The sequence below is a fragment of the Equus przewalskii genome, chromosome 8 (assembly GCF_037783145.1).
Source record: "Equus przewalskii isolate Varuska chromosome 8, EquPr2, whole genome shotgun sequence".
Taxonomy (NCBI): Eukaryota; Metazoa; Chordata; class Mammalia; order Perissodactyla; family Equidae; genus Equus; species Equus przewalskii.
The window spans coordinates 52,133,728-52,151,635 of NC_091838.1; the positions used below are offsets into that span (position 1 = coordinate 52,133,728).

The 17,908-nt window shown below is 37.3% G+C and overlaps 1 protein-coding gene across 4 annotated transcripts in view; it reads left to right on the forward strand.

Annotated features, from left to right (window-relative positions):
- The window catches only part of ZFPM2 (zinc finger protein, FOG family member 2), a 440,124-nt gene that overhangs the window by 417,790 nt on the left and 4,426 nt on the right, over nt 1-17,908 (forward strand). For all 4 annotated transcript variants that reach the window (XM_008520784.2, XM_008520785.2, XM_070630801.1 and 1 more), the window contains 2 exons: nt 12,691-12,897; nt 15,594-15,818. In XM_008520784.2, the coding sequence (XP_008519006.2) occupies nt 12,691-12,897; nt 15,594-15,818 (432 nt within the window). The remainder of the gene's footprint in view (nt 1-12,690; nt 12,898-15,593; nt 15,819-17,908) is intronic.

A 17,908-nucleotide genomic window follows, 5' to 3' on the forward strand; every position in this document is an offset into this window, starting at 1 on the left:
CAGACCTTTTCCTGTTGAAATCCCATGAAAACATCGGATCTATTTGCCTAAACCCAGGGTAGGCTACCTGAGATTCACGACTTCCAACGCATTAGTTCAGAAGGTTTTCCAGGCAGTTCTGAATGCCTTCTTATTCGTGGGGCAAATTTTCTGCACCTACACTTCAGAAGGAATCTAGAACTGATCACTATGACACTGTTTCCTTTTCTGAAAGGGGCTTCATGTGCTTCTTAAAAGGGAAAGGAAATCGTCTCAGTAGGAGACATTTTCTTAGAGGAAAAACGATAAGTTCTGTGGAGAGAATACTTGCCAGGAACCAAAAGATCTAGTGTGGATCTTTTGCAAGTTTGGGCCAGGGAAGTCCCTCTGTGATAGATAGGAGGGGGTTTAGGAAATGCCCTGGTTTAACCACGCTGGCTTTGATTTCCTTGTCTATAAAATGGAGTGATAGTGTTTCCTATCGTCACACAGATAATTCCTGTAGATGAATAAGGGTGTTTCTGTTTCTTTGTTTCTGAGTTCTGCTCAGACCAATGTTACCTGTTCAATTTATGCTAAGTAATAAAGCTTATAATGTTTGAAGTGACAAATAATTCACAGATGACGTTGTTAAGCTCATTACCAATGTTTACCAGTTTTTGTACATTTCCATAAAGACATAATTTATAAACTTGAGGCATTCAAAGATGTATCTTTGAAAGGATCCACTTGATCATAAGCCTATAAACAGTTTGTGTTTACTTATTTTTACATTTCACTCAAACAAAGTAAGTTTTGTGGGCTTAATCAAAATAAAAATATTTAAATAAATAATCATAGATAATAGCTCCTAAAATAATCATCTTCATTTGTACCTAATTTAATTGTACTTAATTTGTGTTTTTATTTCCTGGTATTCAAGGAAAACTTATGGCTCTAATAGGGAACTAACAACTGAAGTCAGAAGCCAGGTTTCATAGCTGGAATTGAGTATTCCATATCCTCTAAAATATGGACATAATACAGGAAGATCTTTGGAAATATGACTCCAGCTGATAAATTTTAAATCATATGTAACATATGTGTAAAAGCAGAATCTTTCTTCTCTTAATCTCAGAAATATGATTAAGTATCTTTATTCATTTATCTCTCCAACTCCTGTTCTTTCTAATTCTATTTCAGCTTCTCAATTAAGATCCTAAAATCATCAGAATAGACTAAACTTTATTTAAACTGACCACAGAGTTAGTAAAGTTTGTAATTTTAATGTTGGGTTGACATACGCTTACTTAAAAACTTTTGGGAGAAAATTAGAGTATGGTTTTTATTCTCACTTCAACATTCACCACACAGTGGTCGGTTCCCAATTTTCCAGTTCTTAAGCAATTAAATGTTCTCTTGACATCAGAAGAAAGTCTGCCGACAGAAAAGTTGAAGAATAAAAGGCTTGATGTCTTAAATTGTAAATTGTGTTTTACCAGAAAGAGCATAAAAAGTTGTTTTTGTTTTCTATAATCAAGTTAATGAAGGATAAATAGTGCATTTGGCAAGTAATTCTGCTGTATGTCCATCCCTCATGATTGGAAAAGGCAAAGAAGAATCAAAAAAAAAAAGAGGTTCTTCCTCTCCTTTGGCCCAAATACCAAAGGCACTCTTCAGATTTGCTGGTCAAGTCTGATTTTCCCCCCTCTCCCAGGAACTGCTAGGATGTTCTATAAAAAGATGTCAGGAGTGCCAGCATGGGAAAGTTAAATGCCCTCAAATGCCCTGCATTGCCTATAAGTACAAATGAAAAATGTTAAAGATTATTTAGAAACAGAAAAGACCTTTTGCAAAATGCTTTTGATTTATTGCTGTGTATTGTGCAGATCTTTATCAATTATTCTCACTCTATTTTATTCAAAAACTATGGTAAACTATGAGTTGGCATGTTGCTGCATACAGAAAAAAAGGCATTAATCAACTCTAAATAAACAAGTGCAAAGATCTATCTAACAACTATGAAGTAGTTAATACATTTTTAAGCAATTTTATTATAGAAAAGAGGTCTAAAAGAGTAGTGCTTAATTATCTGGACTCCTCTGTGCTGGGCTCCCTTTTGATTGTATTAATGAAGCAGCTGGCCCATTGTTTCCCTTTAATTCCTCTATTGTTTTAAGAATATGTCACAGCTCTTTATTCTTTTATCAGGTGCTGTGCAGGAGGATCCACACAATACCTCATATTCCTACTGTATTTGCCAATGCACAAAGAAACCTCCACAGTGGTTTTCAAAGAAGGGGCACACATAATTTATAAGTTCTATTCCTTGCACTACTCCACTGTCAAGAATTTCAACAGTATTGGATTTGAATTCATTATAAAATTTGTATTAAACAATGTGGCTACGTATAGATATATGTACTGTGTTAATGTCTAAACCCTGAGATCTAGGCAGTAATGCGCCATGTTGAAATGGGGCAATTATTTAGCTTTTAGGGAATTATTCTGACCAATCACTTCCCAGTTGTTAAAAAAATCAAATTTCACAAACAGGCATCATGTTGGATATTCAAATTATTTAGTAAAAATAAAAGAAGTTAATGAGCAAACAAGTAAGTATCCCTGATTTTTTCCACTTCCAGAAATAACATAATGTCCTTCGGGGGTGTGTGTGTATTGTGTGTGTGTGTGTGTGTGTGTGTGTGTGTGTTAAACAGCCCATTAATCCCTTGGGAGAATGGCTTTCATTCATCTGAGTCTTCCTAAGAGGTATCATGGTTTACTCAAGAGGCCAATATGTAATTTTTATTAACTAAACTCTGATGATCCGTTGACCATCTGCTTGTATCCTACATATGGAGGAGGTAGACTTTTAGGTAATGCAGAAATATCATTGTACATCTGCAGAAATCAAAATGCTATAGCAATTCAGTATATAATATAACATATTTTTATGCCAGGACTATTTTAAAATGCTGCTTCATTTATATGTAATTAATTCTTCTCCAGATTTCCATGAAAACCACAAACAATCACCTGTGATGAAATAATCTCGAAGATCCGATTCACATAGACTTTCTCTTTTTACACACGTGGCTTTTTGTCTTTGTTTTTTCCCTTGTCGAATGTCTGTATTTGGGAGGCTGTGTTTATTGATTTTTTTCCCCCTAGAGTTCCCGGTCTAATAAAGAGAAGTAAGACAATGACTTAATGCCATGTAGTAAAAGTTACTAACTTCAACTTTTAGAAAAGCCATTAGAATAAATTATTATTGTAAACCATCTATTTCCTTTTGTACTGTTAGGTAAGTGTGTGGGGTTTTGTGGTTTTTTTGGTTTAAAATAAAGTTTCAAACTGGTATCCCTATCTATCTGCTTGAGGCTCCTTATCCTTCTACATAGTGAGGCAGAGTAATACAAAATCTAAATGTGATTTAATTGGTTCAATTTGCTGTATATTTTCATGCTAAGCTTAGGGCCATATCTTGATGAGCCCGGACATAGTTGTGCTGGAGGTTTACGCCTTCAAGTTGCTTGCATTTCCTTATTTTTACAAAGCAAGCGTCTGTCAATCACACAGATAAATTAGAAAGAGACATGTATAGACATAACACATGGAAAAGATTTTTCAGCGCGCTATGTAATTATTAACCTGATTTTTACCATTGTAAGAAGCCGAGAATTGCAGATAGCATGGACGAAGTTAAATGCTTTTATACTGGATACGTTTTGCTTATACAGAACTCTATAGGTATGGTGGAACAATATAATTGAAGCTTTGTCAGCTCTGTAACCTAGCAACAGATAATACTGTTAGTTGCTGAATTACTCCTGGTTGACAAGTAGGGAGTATTTTTGTGTTTATCATGTTTGCTAATGATGGGATCCTTTCCAAAAGGCTTGTCTTAATCTTAATTAGAGTTTATCAGCAGAGGTCTGCATGACATTGTGCAGACACTGATTTCATAAATAATAAAAGTGCAAGTGAAAAATTTGGCAGGATGAGGAGATATTTGAGGCCACTGCTTCTAGTAAGAGGAGCGTGAATTTCCAAAATATAATCGAGTTTGAACTGTGACTTTATTCTTTATTATCAAAACTTGTAGTACACTTCACTGCAGTTTTGACAGCAATTATGAGAAAAATTTATAAGCTTCCTGTTAGGAACCATATCTGTTTGTACAAGAACTTTGATCATAAACATTGCTTAGAACAGCAAGTACATGGTTTTTCAAAAACATCAAGGTCTTGATAGTTATTACTTTCTATGGAACCTTGAATGTATTGTCCTTCATTTGTGAAGGGAGTGGTGTGTGAGAGTGGAGTCTGGGGATAATGACTATGTTTGCAGCATAAGAGGCAGACAAAGAGGAGAATCCTAAAATAACCCTTCCATTTGGTGGAAGCAAGGAAGGTATCAGATAGCTGCTTCAGAGCCTGATGTCATTTGATAAAAAACTTCACACTCATGCAGTAGGATTGTGATTTTTTTGCTCTGGTTTGCACAATATGATCATTCACAGGTTTGGGGATCATTATTATTGATCATTCCTAATAATAAATTACATATCTTCAAGATAACAAAGAATTAAACATTGTAAGATGGAATATAATTCACACATTCACTGAGTTCCTCACTGACTTATTCACTTGAGAGATAATGCTAAGTCATGACATCCTTGCTTTCTCTGCCTTTCTTCACTTTTTCACTCATCATTCCCACATTCTTAAAATGTTAGAGAAAAAAGAGGAAATGCAAAGCTATTTTCAAATTTCATTTTCTGAATTTCAAAATGGACGTCTCTCTACTGAATTGTTTGTACATGTCTTTGAAATATTTCGTTATCAGGAGACTTTTTTGTTCATAGGGTCTCACTGTTTCCACCCTATGCAAACTGCAGACAGTGTACCCTTATGCCAGTGATTCTTAACTCTAGAGGCACATTAAGCCCTCTGTGGAGCTTCCAGAAAATAATGGGGCCCATAGAATGGATTGGTGGTTACCATGGGGGAAGGGGGCAAAAGGGGTGATTAGGCTCACATGTGAGGGGATGGACTATAATTAGTTTTTGGGTGGTGAACATGATGTAATCTACACAGAATTCAAAATATGTTATGATGTACATCCAAAAGCTATATAATGTCGCAACCCAATGTTACTGCAATTAAAAAATAGATAAAATTGGAAAAAATAAAAAAGGAAAGAAAAGAAAAAAATAATGGGGCCCAAACTTCACTCTTAGCGATTTTGGTTTGATTCTTCTGGGCAGGATCTGAAAGTCAGTGTGATGAAGAGTTCCCAGGTGAGTCTACTGGGCAGTCAAGATTGTCAACCAGTGCTCTATGCCTATGTAGGATTTTGATGCCCTTTTAGTGTCCAGCTCAATTTGCAATTTAAGTAGAGAAGCAAACAAATGCTATATTCATATTTAATATTAGAAAATGAGTGTAATATTTCTGAAACGTTTAGAATAGTGCTTGGCACATAGTAAGTGCTTTCTAAGGGTTGGCTATTATAATTATTTCTTAGTCACATTAGAAGATAAACTGGAGTTACTTCCATGTCACAAATACAGACATTATTCTCCAATTGTAGCTATACCTTTAAAAGCTGTATCTCATCACTGTGTAATCTTCTTGATGTTTTATAAAATGAGCCTTCTCGTATCTAATTCAGAGAGATAACTGTGCTCATTACCCAAACTCTGAGTTATCAAGTAAGGTGCAGTGTAGTTACTTAGTGAACATCAGATGGTGCTGTGACTTGGGACACCTGGCTCTTCATACAGAATCTGGAGCCAAACTGCCTTGTTAAAGGCCATCTCCCACATCTCCTTCTCTTCCTCCAATTCCCCTCTAGCTGTGTGACCTTGAAGAATTTACGTACGTTTCCAGCCTCATGATCTCACAGTCAAATGGGAATAAATAAAAGCCACCTCACCGTTGGGAGAAATTAAGATAATGCATAGTGCCTAGCACAGAGTAACCATTTAATAAATGTGTGATTATTTCTATTATTAGCATCTTGGTCACAGAAGTATAAAAAGTTGCTCACAACTTGATGATAATAATCTAGAGAGTTTCTAGCCTAGGGCTGTCATTTTATATGATGTAAGTAAAGCAATTCTCCAAGATCACACAGTAACAATAATCAAGTCAGGGCTTGAACTAAAACTCCTTACCCACCAGTTAAGTGCTCTTTCTAATCCATCTTTCCACTGAGGACAAGTAAATTTTCAGTGATCTTGAGTGCCAACTATGCTTCATTATTAGCATGTAATCCCTTTAAGAAAGATCGTTTGCTGTTGAATGGTTGTGCAAAAAAAGTTGCAAGAGTTTTTTCAGTTAAACATTTATTATATTGTCATATGTGCATCCAATACCTTTGCATAATTCTATTTGTTTTTATTTAAATATACAATTAGTGTAGATTAGTATATTAGTATAGTATGAAAATTAGTATATATGAAAATTTGCTTGGTTTAAATCTGGAGGCATTAAGCATACTACTCATATGAAAGTCACAGAAAACATCTGTTCGGAATCCTTAAATTTCACATCTATGGAGAGTTGATGGGAACACTCCACTGGCACTCAAAACACAGGCACCCACGTCAACAGAGTACAACAGGAGTTACATCATTCACAACTTTCAGATCTACACAAATATCCAAAATCCATTCAAATGAAAATAGGTAATGTGGCCAAATAAACTCTACCTCAGCAGCAACTTTGTTCCACTAGGGACTTAGCTTTCAAGTAGTAGTTTGTTAAAGTAGCTTTGACAGGAAAATCAGGAGAGAAGACCTTACTCATATTGGATTTTTTATGCTTTTGCAAACCATCTCATATGAAAAGCACTTTATAAAAGTTATATTTCCACCCTTAACTATGGCTAAAAAACTTGTGCAAAAATTTTAGGTTCACAATCGATGTTTCTTACTGAAAAAAATGGTGCTCTCTAATTTTTTTCCAATTTTTTTATTGTGGTAAAATATATATAACATAAAATTTACTATCTTAACGATTTTTCAGTGTACAGTTATTAAGTATATTAATGCTGTTGTACAACCATTCCAACCATCCATCTCCAGAACTCTTTCGTCTTGCAAAGCTGAAACTTGATGCCCATTAAGCAGTAGCTCTCCGTTTCCCCCCACCCCCAGCCCCTGGCAGCCACCATCCTACTGTCTGTGTCTCTGTGATTTTGAACACCTTAAGTACCTCGTATAAGTGGAATCTTACAGTATTTATCTTTTTGTGACTGGCTTATTTCACTTAACATAATGTTCTCAAGTTTCACCTATGCTATAGCATTGTCAGAATTTCCTTCCTTTTTAAAGCTGAATAGTATTCCATTGTATGTATGTGCCACATTTTGCTTAGTCATCCTTCTGTCAATGGATGCTTGAGTTGCTTCCATGTTTTAGCTATTTTTAATTATGCTACTGTGAACATGGGTGTGCAAATATCTTTGAGACCCTGCTTTCAATTCTTTTAAATATATATCCAGAAGTGGAACTGCTGGATCATAAGGTAATTCTATTCTTAATTTTTTGAGGAACCGCCATACTGTTTTCCACAGTGGCTGTACCATTTTACAGTCTCACCAGCAGGGCACAAGAGTTCCAAAATCTCCACATCCTTGCCAGTACTTGCTATTTCCTTTCTTTCTTTCTTTCTTTCATAGTAGTACTCTTATTTTAAAGCCAAATGTAATACCCTGTGATTTGTTTCCATTGAAGATGAGGTCAGACACCAAAATAGCTAAATATCAATGTGATTTAGCATTTTCATGCACTCAGCTTGCTTCTTAATGAAGATGAATAATGCTGCCCTCTATTCAGCTGTAATTTAGAGCTGTCCCCTGTATAACCTGACTCTAAAAACAGGGTAGGAACAGTTCTCCTGCCTCCACAGCCCCACGTAGATGGCTAGAAACTATTTCTATTTCTAAGTGGTCAAGATAGAGTATGTGATCCACAAATGGATGCAGCCATTGTCTTTCTTTTCTGAAATGAGTTAGTGCTCTCCGTGAAGCATAGATACATTTTCTCATTGAATTCATAGGTTTGTCTTTTCTTTCTGGTGAGATTTCTTTTCTTGGATTTAGCAGGGCAGTGACAAATGAGAGTACTAGTCCCAACCAGACCAAACCAAAAGGATAATGATTAACAATTACATAGAATTTACTATATGTCAGGTGCTGTTCTTAAGCTTATTAGCTTATTTATATTATATTAACTCATTTAATAGCTTATATTAACATATATTAGCTTATTTAATCCTCATAATAACACCATGAGTTCCATACTATTACCATCATCCCCATTTTCAAGGATGAGGAAACTGATAGGCGGAATGCTTAGGTTACAAGTTCAAAGTCACACAATTAGTAAGTGGCAGAGCCAAGATTTGCACCCCAGCAGTCTGCGTCCATTGTCCATACTTCCTCCAGATAGGATTAAATCTTTCACTAGCAATTATACCTAGAATATTTTATTTCAATCAATAAGTGGAACTATGTTACAATACATAGGCGATCCTTCCCTATAAGTGACTCCTTCAAGTTGGGATTCTCTAAATTCACCATCTAAGAAACTCAACCAAACAGTTTCAAAGAACCAATCCTTGATTTTTGCGGTATCATTCTCTTGGTTTCCCTCTAACTTTTCCAAATATATGTTCTTTGTATCTTTAAATGATTCCATCTCCTCTACCCACATCTTAAATGGTGAGCTACCCCAAGTTTTAATCTTTGGTCCTTCTCTTTTCATGCTGTAATCTTCCTGCGTTACCACATCAATGCAAAGAGCATTCACTGTCATTTAGAATGTGCTGGTGACTTCCAAAATATTTTTTTCTCCAGCCTTATGTCTCCTCCGAGTTCCAACTGCATCCTTGATACATCTACCCAAAAGCTTCTCAGGTAGCTCAGAATTGACATTTTCAAGGCAGAATTCAGTATTTCCAGGCATACACATACAGATGCATACATACAACACACATGCAAGTGCACACTTGGGCTCGGAGTCGGACAGACACAAGTCTCAATCATGATTCTGCCACTGACCACGTGTGTAGCTTTGGGCAAGTTAGTTAAGCTCTCTGCTTCAATTTTCTCAACTCTAAAATGAGGAAAATATCACCTACCTCACAGAATAATTGATAGGATTAAAATAGATGAAGTATCTGGCCCGAAGAAAGTGCTCCTAACTGGTACCTGTTGTCTCACTGTTGCCTGTGTAATACCCTTGTTAATATACCAGCTTTACTGCCTTGTTAATGGCATCACCATCATCTGGTTTCCCAAACAAGACACCTTGCTGTCATTTTCAACAGCTTCCTTTCTCTTATTCATCTTATGAAATTACCACAGTTCTCTCTCAGCCATCTGTCTTGACCTTGGCCCTTTTCTCTCTCACAATTTACACTTCTCACAACTGAACTAGTACAACAGCCTGCAAATGGCCCTAGTGGTAACGTTTTCTATCCCTTCAGTTTCCTCTCCTCACTACCCTCAGACCTGTATTCTGAGGGGGAAAAAGGCTCAGGTCAAGAATTTTTTCATTCATTCATTCATATTAAATTTAATATATATATTTATTATTTTTAATATACATTTACATTTAATATTAAATTTAATATATTTAATATCTATTTTAAAAATACATTAATATATATTAATAGAAAATAAATACTATCTCCCCGTCATGAGCCAGACACAACTGTTTTTATGTTACATTCAAAGCTGTCTCATCCTGCTCTACACTTTTTGTGGGAGGAAGCCCTGCTCTGTAGTGTTTGCCAATTCCCATGGCAAATGCTACAACTCTCACCACAGCTGATTTCAAGTTACCAGTGTGATACCAGCCAGCACACAAAATTCCTGACAATTGAACATTCCACCCTGTGACCCAGACAGGTTAGCTCTGGCACACCCCTGCCCATAATCCACCTCTTTCTCCCTCAGTCTCCAAGCTCCAGGTTTGCTGGCCTCCGAACCATTACCAGGACCAGTCAGGCTCTTCCACAGTCCCACACTCGCATGATGCTCCTTTCTCTGCCAGTAATGACGTACCTGTCAGGTCCCCCCTACACATACTTCTGCTATTTTAGCTCTATTCTTTATGAGTCAATAAAAGTCACCTCGGGTGGCTTGCCCGACTCCCCCAAGAGGTCACTTACCACTCCTCTCACATTTCCTTTAGCATTAGAGGATGACACCACCATGAGGTATTATAATTTATTTGGTCACTTACCACTCCTCTCACATTTCCTTTAGCATTAGAGGATGACACCACCATGAGGTATTATAATTTATTTGTTTATATGTGTGCATTCTAGTTGTACAGCTGTGTGTGAAACCATAAGGCCCAGTTCAATCAATAGCTAATGAAGGATTTGAAAGATTCAATCCTAAGACGACTGACTTCCTCATCAAGTCTACACAGTACATTTTCAGCCTACTTCAGCCTTGTAAAAGGATGTGGTCCATTGAAACCATAAAATGAGATAAAGTAATCAAAACAATAAAATGTGGAACATCACTGAGTATGTATGAAAAGACAGATATGCCTTACAAGTGCTAGGCTGTTTAATAACATAGAAAAATCATTTTTTGCTTACTTTTCTGTACACTTGATATTTGTGAATTTTATTTATTTATTGGATCTTTTTGGCTGAAAGTTTGAGCACAAGTATTCTGAGTCATTCTGCTGCTTAGCTCACTGCTGTGATAAAGATTAGCTGTGAGTGGTACCTTTTCCAAAATCTCGATTTGTCCTGGGTACCTGAGTTCAAAACTTTCCTTTTGTGAAAAATAGCCATAGTGGTTTTACCAATAATGTAAATTTATGAAAAATGGTAAATTATTACCAATAATATAAGTTATTCAGTTCAACATTAAAATCCAATGAGTCTGAAAGACCAGGCTATCAAGTTAACCCTGAATTGCAGTGCCCACTCTGCCCTCCCCACCTCTCTATTATACAGACTCACTTAATAAACTGTATCCCAGAGGAAAGATAAGGTGCAAATGATTACCTTGTCTACAGCTGTAAGTAGCTTGGATCCGTATGCACATCAGAGAAGGCACAGCTGAATGCAGAATCCTTCCAGCAGGAAGAAATGACTCCAGCAGAAATACCATCACTTAGTACTTTTCAGTGCTCATCTGATTCCACAATAATGCTGTTTAGCTTGTATATTTATAAATAAATAAATCAATGCCAGAGTGAATCTGTTTTCAATTTTGGTAAACTTGTATGCTTTCAGATACATTAGAACCAAAGAGGGAAAAAATAGGTGGTGTTTTCTAGTCTTTTAGTTTGTTTGTGTTTTACTTTGAAACTTTCACACACATTTGAGGTATGTAATCGTAGCTCTTTTTTTTTTTCACAAACATGTACTGTCACAGATGGTGTTTTGTTTGCTTACCTTTAAAATTTAATCAGCTGGTTTAATTAATTGTCCAAGATTTCTCTGAAACAGTGTCCTGATTTTTCTGTGTGACTCTGCCATATCATATGCTGTGGTTATCTTCTCCACCAGATTTTTACCACAAGTTGTTTAAAAACTGTGATCTCTTTGAGAGTGGAAAAAATGAGGTGCAGTTGAAAAGACAGTTATCCTGAAAGATAAACAGGGCAGTATTACTTATCAGAATGGGTACAAATTTTGCTTGCTTAATGAGTACAATATATAGCCTTGCAATATATACACAATGAAAAAAAAGCTTTATAACATATCAAGTATGCCACATTATTTCAGGCATAACTGTATAGGATACATATCTAGGCCTGAGAGTGTAGATAACAAAATATAAGTGCTTTGCCTGTCTAAACATGTTAAATAAATGAGCATTCGCTATCGCATTCCAATACATTAGAAGATGTACTTACATAGTTAATTTTCTTTTTAATGCACCACATGTGATCATTTGAAGCGCCGAGCCAGAGTATATCTTAGTGTTTGAAGAAAGGGTTCTTTTCATTTAAACAAATCTTTATTTAAATAATCCTTTTTGAAAAGGATCTGTGGCATATCTTCTTTTCAGGAAGTTCAATCAGGGTAAACGGAGATAAAGAAGCCGCATTATAAGGAATATTATATAAGTAAAGATCACTCAGCCAAAAAAATGGCAGCAGACATAAGGAGAGTAAAACTAACTGGAATTTCATTTTAACTTTCTAAATTTTAGGAGTTTTTGTTAACTTGTTTTGTAGTTTCAGGCATCTGATGTTGATAGAATAAGAGTATTTTTGGGGAAGAGACAGTCTGATGGTAGGAGGGAGGGAGGAAGAAAGAAGGAATTTCTTACTTTCATAAGGTACAGAAAAAGTAACTCAGAGGCTCACCTGAAATAAACGTCTATGGATGGATCCCCACCACATGTGTTCTTAGGCACTATGCCATGTGATAGCACAGTTACTGATTAAGGCAAGCCCTGGAAGGCAAACAGTCGACAAAACGCTCTACAGATTATGTCTATACTTGGTTCTTAGTCTTCTCCTACTATTGGTCACAGAACAGTTCATTTAATGCAAGGAATACAATTTTCCACATAGCAAGGAAGAGGAGTATCGCTGTTGTCTTGATCAAACACTCCACCGCAGTAGAAACTAATGTGAAGAACATGAAGAGGTGCTCTTGACATCAATCCAGTGGACAGTGGGCTCGAGCATTCTATGTCAATTCTTTCTTTCTCTTTCTTTTTTCTTCTTAATAGGCGGTCAGCTTTGGTGCACAACTACGAAGGCCATCTCTGAGGGTGAAGAGCTAATTGCCTTTGTGGTGGATTTTGACTCAAGGCTACAAGCTGCCAGTCAGATGACTCTTACAGAAGGGATGTACCCTGCGCGGCTGCTGGACTCAATTCAGCTGCTTCCTCAGCAAGCTGCCATGGCTTCTATTTTGCCTACAGCTATTGTCAATAGTAAGTGCTGAGGGCAATAGCCCAGTGCCATAGCTTTGTAGTGGTGATGGGTATTTATGGGAGAGAAAAAATGGCTACTGACAGGCAACCAGGGACCGACTTTTTACTCCAGTGTTGTGATTTCCTTTTATCTTCTCTCTAACTTTAAGGGGGTGTGTGTGTGTGATTGCTTCTCATAGGAGTATAAAAAACCACTTAAATTCATTCATGTCAGGTTGAATTCCTGAAAGTTACACATAAAAACTTGACATTCTAAACTAGTTGAACATTCAAGGCTACTTAGCTCTAAGAAACTCAACAACTTTCATTGATGCCCTTATGGTAGAATAATTTTGGTATTGTTTAAAGGCTATAGAATTAAATACTTAAAAAAAAGAATTCACAATCAAATTTTGATTAGACATACTAATAAAGAGGAAGTGTAGCCTGCAGAAATCAAGACACCAGCTGATACAAGAAAGAAAAAAAAGAAAAATACATATAAACTTAGAATACTTTATAAGGAGAATTTTTTTTAAATTGTTTTGTTGTTGTTTTTTGCAGGAAAGGATTGGCCCTGAGCTAACATCTGTTGCCAATCTTATTTTTTTTTCTTCTCCCCAAAGCTCCCCAGCACATAGTTGTATATTCTAGTCATGGGTCCTTCTAGCTGTACTACTTGGGATGCTACCTCAGCATGACTTGATGAGTGATGCTAGGTCCACGCCCAGGATCCAAACTGGTTGAACCCTGTGCCGCCGAAGCAGAGCTTATTAAGTAGAACTTAACCGCTTGGCCACGGGGCCAGCCCCATAATTTTGCAATTTTTATTTTGAAATTCTATACTGTACTTGCCGTCCTTACTTCTCATTCAGTAGAATTTGGTCCTTAGCTTTCTCCTTATCTCCTTCAACACAATCTTCTTGAGCCATCTCCTTCACTATCATGGGTTCTACTACCGAATATATATTAACAATTCACAAATCACAAGTCCAGCTATTTCTGCAGTTTTAGACCTCAGTTGCTGCTTTTCCCGTGTCCCTCTGTATTTATTATAGAAATGTGAAATCCTATATATCTAATGTGACCTTATGTCCAAGTTTGCCTGGATTAATCCCAATTTACAGTGTTATCTGGTATCCCTCTCATTGGTGCCCCCTTTAACTACAAAAGTGCCACATTGTACAATACAGTGACAGATTTGGTCACTCTATATGTGCTGTAGCCTGAATTCATCGCCTCTCTGTCTCTTTTCCTTGTAGAGATGAAGGAAGCCATCACTTACACAGAAACATTAACAAGAAGCCTTGGTAGCAAGGAGAAACTTTACCATCTGCTCTAGCATCTGGTTGCAAAGTAGTGATCATCACTTCCCATCAGTTCTTCTTCCTCAACATGGCTTTTCTTCCTCTCTGTCCCCCTTGCCATGGAGGCATTATGGAAGAGTGTTTGTACAAAGTTCTAATCCCAGTTCACCCACTTATATGATCATGAGCAAGTTACTCAGCCTCACATTCCATGCCTGTAAATGGATGAGGGGGAAAAACACACCCATGGAGGAATTTTCCATGAGTGAATACATATCATAGCATGACTCAATAAATGCTACATGAGTCTTAACTACAATTCAAAGTCTATCATCTATCTAGGTTACTGCAATTACCTCCTACAAGTTATAAGTCCTCTTTCTAAATTCACTACCTTCAAAACTCAGCTCTACTGTCAGGATTCTATCACATCTGATTCTCTCAGTCTGTTGTTTAAAATCATTCAGTGATTCTCCATAATCATTGAGATAAAAATCTAAACTTCTTAAGAGAGCCTGCTGGGTGTTTGAGACTCTGTTTCTGCCTTCTACAACCTCATCTCTCCCAAGCCCCATCATGTTCCTTGACCGAGTGGTACAGTACAGCCTCCCAGCATTCACCAGTCCCCGTCTCAGGCTCCCATGGCTTTCCTTGGGCTGTTGCCTTGGCCAGGGAGACCCAACCCTCTTCACCTGATGAGCTTAATTTCATCCTTAACAGCTCAGCTAAGGCATATCATCATCTTCCCTCTAAGTCTTTCTCTGGTCTTGTCCTCCCTCGAGGTATCTCACTAGCCTAGTCTCTCTTTTCCATGCTTCCACAGATTCCTGCATCCGAACAGTCCTTGCATTCTAACATAATTATCTGACCGCTTGTTCATCAACCCCGGGAGACCTTAAACTCCTTAATGACAGCAGTTTGGCCTTTCATTTTGTTTTACACCGAACCCAGCATAGAGTCTGGCACATAGTAGGCATTCTGTAATTAATTTATTAAATGAACAAATGATGTCAGAAGTTGGCATCAAAGCTAACTTTAATTCAGCCATTAGATCCTTTTAATCAAACAGATAAGCCAATTTACATTGCTGTTTATAAATGCATATTTTTCTAAACCATAAATACAGTGTAAAAAATTTAAAATTAATCTTTTGTTCTTTTAATGTTGGCATTTCCTACAGTACCACTTTCTAAAGAGTTTGTGGGAAGGTAAATTGCATTGAGTGTAACCATTTTTTAAAAGCTTAGTCCTGTACTGTGGAACCACATCCAAGACTCCACTCATCACTGTCTGATTGCCTAGTTCAGAAGCTGAGAGCAGTCTCTGAGAAAAATTGAACTAAATGCTGCTTTACCTATGGTTGGCTCCAAATGGGCAGCAGCTAATGTGTCCCTGTGATTTTGCCTGCAGAAGATATATTCCCTTGCAAGTCCTGCGGCATCTGGTATCGGAGTGAGCGGAATCTGCAAGCTCATCTGATGTACTATTGCAGTGGAAGGCAAAGAGAAGCTGCTCCAGTGGCAGAAGAAAATGAAGACAGTTCTCCTCAGATTTCCAGCTTATGCCCCTTCCCACAATGCACCAAGAGCTTTTCAAATGCCCGAGCTCTAGAAATGCACCTGAGTTCGCACAGTGGTAAGTGCCTCCCGTGTTGCTTCTTTTGCTCCAGGAGACTCTCTATATATTCATTCATAGATACATACATATATACGTCTATATCTGTCTAACTATATCTATCTATAAAATCAAAATCTAGCTTACTGGACCCAGCTGGTTGTTAGCTTATGTCACTTATAATCAGTATATTCTACTCAAAGGACTTGCATCTGAATTCTTTTTAACTAAAATGCTCAGATTGCAGGCCACATCATTCTATTTTTTTCAAATGAAGTAAAACAACATAATTTTACAAAGAAAGTCAGAATGCCCTTTGTATATTGTCATTAATATTCATTGATTTAAGCATCAAGTGATCTTTGGAAACTGACCATGTTCTTCTCCACTTGGCAGAGAATAAGTAGTATGTACATGAGAATAAGTATTTGCTGAATTGAAACAGAGCTCTTATTTTGATAGATCCAATTAAAATCACACTTGAGAGAAATTAGCTTTCAAATCTGGATCCATAAAATGCTCTTGATTTCCAGAGTGTGCGTCATAACAGCTTAGTTGATTTTTCCGACATAAAATCGCTTTTAGTACTATGTTTTAAAATTCCTTAAGAAAAATTAGACTGAAAAGCCATTTTTTTAAAGCCCACTCCTAACAGCAAGGTGGCAGCTATTCCCAATTATTTTAGAATTGTATGCCCGATTGTTGTTAGTATCATTACATAGTATTCTAAGGCCCATATTTTTTTAAAAAGTTGAAGTTAACCAAATGTACAGAATTATATTAACTTTAGTTATTTCTAGGAACACTCTTGGATGGGCAAACCAGGGTTTGGAGTCAGAGTTCTTCAGCATGTATAAGACTAAACTTGCAGGAAACCTCTTGGTGACTTCTTTGCTGTTTTTGCTTGGACTGAATAATTGAAAAGTGAAATAGGTGCTGAGTTTTAAAAAACTAGCTCCGACCTCCAACACTCCAGTGCAGGGCAAGCTTTTGTCTTTGAACCTATAAAAATAGGCAATTTCCTTTCTACTCATTCTTTCCCCTGTCCCTACAAATGAGCTGTCTCTATGTAGGTGATAAAGCAGAGGAAGCAGAAGTAGGTTGGTTGTCTCAGATGGTGAGTAAAGTCATGCACAAAACAAAAATAGAGATAGAGGGATCTTTCCAGCTAAAGAGAAAAATGAGTATTGGATTAGTTAAGGAGAAAAGGAGACGGGAAGGAGAAGTTCCCTTTTATCACTGAAAGATTGGGTTTGCTCTGACATATTTTCAGCTTATAAATATAAAAGGCAATTCTTGTTTTAGTCTCAAGTGCGGAGGATGAGCCAAGCCTTATGTTTAACCATATGCCACAAATGGACACTAGAGTTGACCTTAGTGAATAAAAATGTCCAGATCCCAATTCCAATTCCTGGTAGGGAGGAGTCGTAGTTCCCGTCTGTGCCCCCCAAGCCACACCCTCCTGCCCCCCCCCCCCCACGCCCACCACCAGGTAAGTCTCTGGACACAAACTGGGTGTCCTACAATTCAACTCAATTCTAACACTATCTACCCCAAGATAGGGTCAGATTCCACAGGTTAAGGAGTTGGTCCTACATGATTGCCCCCTACATCCACTTCAGATGCCAGTTGAAAGCCCAAGTTATTACCAGTACTTCTGACCAACCAGCTGTAAATCAGAGGTTGCCAAGACTCCCTCCTTGGTTTGGATTAATTTGCTGGGATAGCTCACAGAACTCAGAGAAACGTTTTACTTGCTAGATTACTGGTTTACTATAAAATGATATAACTCAAGAACAGCTGCATGGAAGAGATGCACAGGGCAAGGTATGGGAAAGGCCTAGGAGATTCCATGCTCTCTTCCAGCACCACTCTCCCCAAGTTTCCACGTGTTCACCAACCTGGAAACTCTCCCAACCCTATCCTTTTGGGTTTTTACAGAGGCTTCATTACACAAGCATGATTGATTAAATCATTGGCCATTCACAATTGAATTCAATCTCCAGGTCCTGTCCCCTCCCTGGAGGATTTGTGTGGACAGGGAGGTGGGTGGTGGGGATGGATTGAAAGTTCCAACCTTCTAATCATATGATTGATTCTCCTAACAACCA